The sequence below is a fragment of the Montipora capricornis genome, chromosome 1, assembly GCF_036669925.1.
Source record: "Montipora capricornis isolate CH-2021 chromosome 1, ASM3666992v2, whole genome shotgun sequence".
In the NCBI taxonomy this organism is placed as follows: domain Eukaryota; kingdom Metazoa; phylum Cnidaria; class Anthozoa; order Scleractinia; family Acroporidae; genus Montipora; species Montipora capricornis.
Window position 1 is genome coordinate 30692377 of NC_090883.1, and position 7500 is coordinate 30699876.

Here is a 7500-nt window from a genome sequence, read left to right on the forward strand (position 1 = left end):
GATTAAAAAGCTTCCTCACCAACCATTGTCTTTCTGTAGTTAAGTGACACCCCCCCTTAAAGGGATTTGAGTCAAGGTACTTGTAAATTTTGCTGCCCCTTTCACCTCTAAGGGGTTCCATTCACTGTTCCCATTGACGAGTAAAATCATCTGGCGTAAGGCACAGTAAAATCTACAAGTGGTCATTTGGAGTTAAAGGGTTAACAGTTACTCATTTTCATATCTGCAGCTCACATACTATTTATGTCACATGAAATGAAAAATGAATCAGGTTTGAAAAAACTATTTTCTGTGTCACCTTACCACAATAAATTATTGGTGGAGCTCCGCATGCCAAAGGTGCGTTCGGAGCACCATTGGTAAGAAACTATGGTAACTCAGATCATCTGTGTGAGAAAATTTGGTTTGGTCACCGTACGACTGTACGTCCACCCCTCTACTTGCAGCCTTGAGGTTTAATATTCAGTTCCCTAGTTTATTGCACAGGCACAAAGCATGCGCAGTGCTCCGGCTGCATGTGCCAGATGTAAAATTGCTTCTTGTTGTTTATAAAGAATTCTGTATGTGTTCTCAACAGGTCATGGATCCACAGAATTAAGTGCCTACATTCACTCTGCACAAACGTCAAATAAAGAAGCGGGCAGACCTGAAGATGATGAACACAATGTAAATGCAACTTCTGGCAGAAATGATAGTGACGATTATGATATTGAGGATGATGATGATGTTGGTGGCGGTGGCGGTGATGATAATAGCGATAATGCTGGTAACGAGTTGATGTCAGCCCTACCAGTGTCAAACAGAAACCCGCCACCTGAGTTGGACCGTCTCCCAGATATTGTTGATCCAAATGTTTTACGAATAGGAGGAAGGAACGATGTTAGAGCAAGAGAGCATGGTCACTCTTGGGGCGGTGGAGTTCGACTTGGTGCTGTTGAACATAATCCACATGCTATTGATCCTGTTCTAAGAGCACAGACACCAGGGGAGTCAGCTGTCAAACGACTGGAGATGAGACAACATTGGCAACATCAATCACAAGCTGGTATAAAGCCAAAAACGTTTTTATACAAAGATGGCAATATTGTTGATAATCAAGCGAGATTTGAGATGCGAATGCTCTCCTCTGAGAAGCACTGACCATGAAAAAGTAGCTTTGCTTTGTTACGGTTTCAGTCCTTTCCGGTATACCACCCAATTTCTTCCTTCTCCTAAAGTGTGGTTCAAAAGATGATTTTTTTGAACAGCACGTTGAGAAAATTTCGTTTGTTTAGGAAACTCAACGTCCACACCACAAACAGTCAGTTTTTCCTTCAGGACATATTGATGTGTTGATGCAAAATTACTGGGACAATAGGTTTATTTCGGCAGTGGTAGTAGTAGTAGTTAGCACTGGCTTTTTGGGTTGTGCATATATTCAGTTGAAGAAAATGTGAAAAAAAATAATGTGGGAACTTGAAGATCTTGTGCCATTACCAATCATTAATAATAATTTTCATTTAGCATTGTATAAGAACCATGTTTGACTGCCTAGCCATGCACCTCTCTTAATATTTACTGGGTATGTCCAGCATGTTGTGTGTGATCAAACATTGTTCACCCACTTAGTCACCAGTATTTTGTTTTACAATCAACGGGAAATGTTGAGTGACTATTTGAGTATTTTGCTAAGGCTATAACCTACATTTAAAAAACTACAGCTGTACACATAAATAATTTATTGTTCAACTCAGTGATTCGTTTTTATTCATCAATTGGAGGACAGTTACTTTGCTGGAATGGTTTCACCTTGTTTTCTTGTTGGTTTGTTAGCTTGTTTTTTGCAAATTGTGATCCACTTTCTTTTCAAGGGTGGGCAAACTGCCTGCCTGCTTGCTTGAAAAAAATAATTTACAGTAAAACTAATGCACCCATTTGACTTATTCATGGAAACGATGTGGTGAATAAACTCTGTCAAGTGGTACATTGCAATGACATCTGACTTAAATTAACAATTTAGTTTCCAATGCTACATTAGCATGTTTTGTGCATTGTCTAGGTCCCAGTCAGGATAGTCATGAAGATCAGCCTCTCCTTCACCGCAACGTTCATCGCCTGGAGGACTTGTTAATCAGTCACATCTGTCATCGTCTTCCTGGACACCAACACCCTATCACCAGCTTGGGCATGCTACCCCATGAGTTGTGTGACAAGATCTTGGGCGGTCTAATGAAGAACAAAACCCTTGTGCCTAAAGCAATGCAGGCTTTTCTTTCCTGGTAAGCCTTGACAGTTACAGCTACTTTGAAACAAAAAAAGAGTTATTGTTGTAGCCATGCATTCCCAGGAGTATTGAAGCCTTTGAGGCTGCTAGATCACAAACAACTTATCTCTCATGCACTGTGCAAGTGATACTGAATGTTGCTCTTAACCCATCACCTCCAATTGACAAGCAACATAATTTTGCTTGTCAGCTGGAGTCAATGGATTATTGTCTGAGTAAAATCGTCACTCCCAGGGGTCAATCATTTAACCCATTGACACCTCAAATGCCCTAGGACACCCCCTAGTTGACAAGTAAAATTGTCTGCCATTAGCGTCAAATCTGTTAAGTCTCATTCCCAGGGGTCAATGGGTTAAGGACGGTGCCTACTATTGTTATTGCGCATGCATTCTGCACATCTCAAGATACTCGGATTTTCTATGGCTTGTGCTTATTAATACAGGGATATTTTTGCGTGGTTCAAAATTATGTGGAGAAAGCAGAACTTGGCAAGTGATCTCGGTATCCAAAAAGAAAACTGGGGCTAACCGCGCATTTTTCAGAGATAATTAAGCTTCAATTTGGAAAATAACGCAAACACTGCTTTGTTTTTTGAAGCTTTTTACAAATATTGTTGATTAATTATCTTCAGGAAAATGCGTGTGTGTGTGGTTACCCCCAATTTCTTTTTGGATTTCAATAACACTTGTTAAGATCTGCTTTTCCTGCATGTTCAGTAAACCTTCAGTACCTTTGAATTAGTAGGCACCGTCCTTAAGCTTGTTTGTAGTGTATATTAATTAATTTAGAGTACAGTTTAGTGAAGTAAAAACCCAAAAACATATTATTTTTGTTTTTTTAATTATTTTCAGTTCACATTCAAAAAAACCAAAGAGATACATACTATTAGATATTTAAATTTAAAAACGTGGATGTGAGAGAATGAAAACCCAGGCCACTGTGGTGCAAATTTCTCCCACGTGTGACCTTACAAACTGGAAATTGTACATCAGAAGAAGCAGGAATATAACAGATTTCAAGAAATCAGAAGGGCTATACATGTATATGTTGTGAAGTAACAAATAACAAAAGTAATATTACTGGTCTTCAATTACATTGGACTTTGTTAATCAGTGATGTCTTTCAGTTACAAATCCTTTTATTCCATATCTCATCAGTGGTTTGCGGCATATAAAGTTTGATTGCTACCCTCTGGTAACCAATGAACTTCTACTAGCACTCAGGTTAGCAACAGCTCTTTTAACCTTCAGTTGGTTAAATTAATGATAGTTATCATTATTATTATTATCATCATCATCATCATCATCGTCATCATCATCATCATTATTATTATTATTGAGAGCACCAAATAACAGTGATTAAGTTAGCAGGTTCAAATCCTGACTGAATCAAAACTCAAGATCTCTAACTTGTAAGACAATTGAAAACTGAAAGTAACGTTGCAAACGAGATGTTGAAAACCTCAACTGACAGGAGCGAACGTATTGGATATCCGCATTGTGGCAGATTTGAACCATGAAAGTTAATGACAGCAAGGGGTCATGATGGATTTGGACCTGTTGAATTCCACTCGCTTATCAACAGGCCATGCTGCGTACAAACTTGAGAAGTATACCTTTGTATTGAGTCTTTCAAATGGTCAGAAGTTCAGGTCACCTTGGATGAGGACATGTGCTGTGTCATATCAGTTGTTCAGGGTTGGACATTAGCACTCGCCCGCTCGCCCAGGCGAGTCTTTAAAGTGTTGGGCGAGCGCAAATCATCGATCACTCGCCCATTTGGCGAGTACAATTTTCGTTGCCAAGAAATTGTGTAAATTTCGATATAAACACTGCTTTTTACATTCCATTTTGCCAAGAAAATCCCTAAACATAAAGTTACCATTTCTATTTTACAAAGATTTATATTCCGAACTGTCTAATAAAATGGCGCTAAAAGGCAACATTGGGGACCGTAAATAGACAGATTATATGAAATATGGCTTCCTGGTCAGTGATACTGCTGGTCACTATCGAGCCATCGGTGACTAGGCAAACATGGCACCTTAAGACCGCTCCTCAGAAGAACAAACACGTTTACTCGCAAACTGCAGGGATCTATGTTGGGATTTAAGGTCTTTAATAGAATTTTTCATTGTAATAATCTTTGGTCTGCCACGTGCTTGATGACGTTGTTAGCGAATTGCTTTTCCGTACTTTCCCAGCACTCTGATCAATGCGTGTTGAAACTAAAACAGACTTCCTATTTACTTTAATAGCCTTTCAGTGTTGAAGTAAATTTTTAGTGGTAGTAATAATGAAAGATGACTAAATAGGTTAGAGAGATTGGGAAGGGGTAAACTTTTGGGCGAGTGCATTTTGAGGGTCACTCACCTGAATGGCGAGTGCTCTCAAAATTAAGTGTCCAACCCTGGTTGTTTCTCATAAATCAATGCACGGTTGGTGGAAGAATTGGTTGGGAAGCAGTCAGCCTGTCATAAAAATCAAGCTTGTAGTTATTAGTATAGTGGATAGAATTATTAACTTGTAGCGAGCTAATTAGCTCCTTCGAGGACACCCAATGTTTACCTGATCAGAGCAGGTTATACCATTACAGCTGAGAATTCTCCCAACCAAAATTTAATTTTAAGGCACACAACTTTAGACAAGTGTATCGGGTGGCAGAACTACAACCTTAAATTTTGCCTTAAAAAGCAGAAAACTGCATTTAATACTGAAAGTCTAAAATTCAAATATTTTGCTGGAAAACATGCCCTCAGACAGCGGGGAGGCCTTCTTGTTGCTCCACAGTCCTTGGTTTTCCTAAATAATAAAAATCGTTGCAAAACCCACACCAGAGTAACAGCATGCAAATCTGGCACTGGGCCACCCCAGCGAGTCTCTAAACATGCCATAAGGTGCCCAAGAGGGAGGAAAGATTTATTATTGTTTCACATGACTTTTCCTTGTTTGTTTCAAAGACTTCATAGGCACTTGACACACCTTAGCTTGAGAGCTTGTCCTTTAATCACTGATAAAGCACTTGAAGCTGTTGCAGGTTAGCTAACCACTGTTTCTTTATTTCTTTATCGAAACAAAAAATACAATATAAGAAACTGAGTGAAAAAAAATTTAATGAGTGAAGGAAAGATGGCAGATTAAAGTAAAGAGCATGGGAACCTAAAACAAAGTGGACGGTTTACTTTTTACAACACTGGCCCCAGTTGTTCGGACAGTGGATTTGCTAGTGTTTATCCACGCGATAGGGTTATCCACCTTTTGAACAACCGAGGCCTGAACAACAAAGAGCAAATCCCAGTGATCCCGGCCCTAGGCTGGTAAATAAATCAAGGACTCACTGCATTCTGCCCTTTAAACTACAACAAAGATGACAACAGCCTTCCCCTGATAACATGAGGCTACAATTGGCCTAAACTCAGGCCTGCAAAAATACAGTGGTGTATGGTTAATTTAGCTCCAGAAAAAAGAAAAGAGAGCAGTCTGTCCTTCTTACATCGGACTTATATTGCGCTTCTCATGATGTTGGAATGTGTATGTAGTGAATAGCCGAAGCCGGGGTATCTTCATTATAGGTGGTGACCACGGAAGCGAAATGAAATATTGTATTTATTCTAAAATGGCTAAGCACATAGTTTTTCGCTTATCGATGGGTATTTTTGCTCAGTGTTTGAGAAAGGAAACAGTAATCGAATGGTGTAAGATTTGAGATGTGGTTAGAAAAACCTCCAAGAAGACTTATTGAAACATCTTTTACAGAAAAAAATGAAAGAGAAACGAAGGTTAGATGTGAAAACATCTATCTGAGAGGACCAACCTTTCGTGCAGTGGTGCACGCAAGGTCTCTTTGGCACGTGCATGACAGGTTTAGATGTGCACTTTAGTGGTTCAAAAAATATCTCGGCACATTGAATGCAGAACTTGAAAACACTCTGTTAATTTATCTAAAGTTTGTACTTTCAGAAGTACACAAGTCCCTTGAGGATGACCTTGCCAAATGAATCTACAGCATGAGAATACCATTGTGTTGTAACACAAATACTCACAGTAATGCACCCAATTGTCAAAATAAAAGTATTATTATTCTTTCTCATCAAATTTTGGAAAGAACTTATCAAGGACGTACGGTAAGCAAAATCTATTGTGCAACTTCGGTGTACATTACCAGTATAACTTGGACTGTATTGAATTTCAAAAGTTGTGTTGAATGCTATGACTTCTGCAGATAAATTCCTTTTGCAATGAACCTGTTGAATGTGACCAAACATGTAATACTTTACCATGCCCTCCTGAAAGATCTGGCATTATCTTGCTAAAACTAAAATGCTAAAATTATGAATGTGCTGGATTATATGCATTATAGAACTAGTTGCAATTTTCAACGAAAATGAGTCATACGGTAGTATCCTTCACTGATCATACTCATCCCCAAGGAAAATTTTATTGCAATTCCTCTCAAACCTTGTAATGTAAAAATCCCAGTGCGGTTATAACTGTATCCCGATTAAACGCTGACATCAGCGTCTTGTTTATATATTTTAAGGGCTTTTCAGTTTGGGTTAATTTTGAGATAAATTCCTTTTTAAGTAGGAGAACTTTCTGTATGTCTACTTTTTTAAATAATTCTAGGAGCCTGACAAAAACAACACATAATTACGACCCTCAGCCATATTTATTCCACTAAACAGATAAGTACACGATCTTCTAGAATCTAGCAATACAGTACCCAGACATGTACAATCATTGTAATAACAAGAAATCAAAAACAACAATTTTTTCTCACTTTACTTTAGGTGAGTTGGTAAAACATGAAGTTATACCAAAAACTACTGGAGAAAAAAATCTTTGTTTGAGTAGTTGTTTGTGTTTTACACAAAACAAGAAACTCACTAATCTCAAATGAGAAATACTACCGTGCATGTTTGCTCTTGTACCAAAGGTTACTACTTGCTACGAAAAAGAAAAAGGAAATTTATTCAAGTGTCTCTAGTCGTGGGGTCACATTTGTACTCAGATCAAGCCAGAAACAGGTTGGAAAGCAGTGCAAGGCTTTGTTTCACCATTTCTCGCTCAAAGTGCTTGTTCGATAGTGATGGTCGCCTTTGGGGTTTACATTGTTGGGATTTGGGTCTTTTTTTGAGTCGCAAACCATCGCCCTGGCGTTTGTTCAACGGGAAACGGTAGCCAGCCTTCTTTTCCATACACTCGAGGTACTGGCCTTCCTTGTTGCGGTGTTGCTTT

General features: G+C 38.7%; 1 protein-coding gene and 1 long non-coding RNA gene across 2 annotated transcripts in view; one reads left to right on the forward strand and one right to left on the reverse strand.

Moving 5' to 3' along the window:
• LOC138038199 (uncharacterized) overlaps positions 1-7500 on the forward strand; it is a 42127-nt gene that overhangs the window by 10152 nt on the left and 24475 nt on the right. Inside the window, exons 8-11 of the mRNA XM_068884023.1 lie at positions 578-1045; positions 2039-2258; positions 3421-3486; positions 5223-5299. Coding sequence (XP_068740124.1) covers positions 578-1045; positions 2039-2258; positions 3421-3486; positions 5223-5299 — 831 coding nt within the window. The remainder of the gene's footprint in view (positions 1-577; positions 1046-2038; positions 2259-3420; positions 3487-5222; positions 5300-7500) is intronic.
• The window catches only part of LOC138038219 (uncharacterized), a 3318-nt gene continuing 2730 nt past the window's right edge, over positions 6913-7500 (reverse strand). Inside the window, exon 2 of the long non-coding RNA XR_011130211.1 lies at positions 6913-7500. This exon is cut by the window's right edge and continues 280 nt beyond it. This is a non-coding gene — a long non-coding RNA (uncharacterized lncRNA).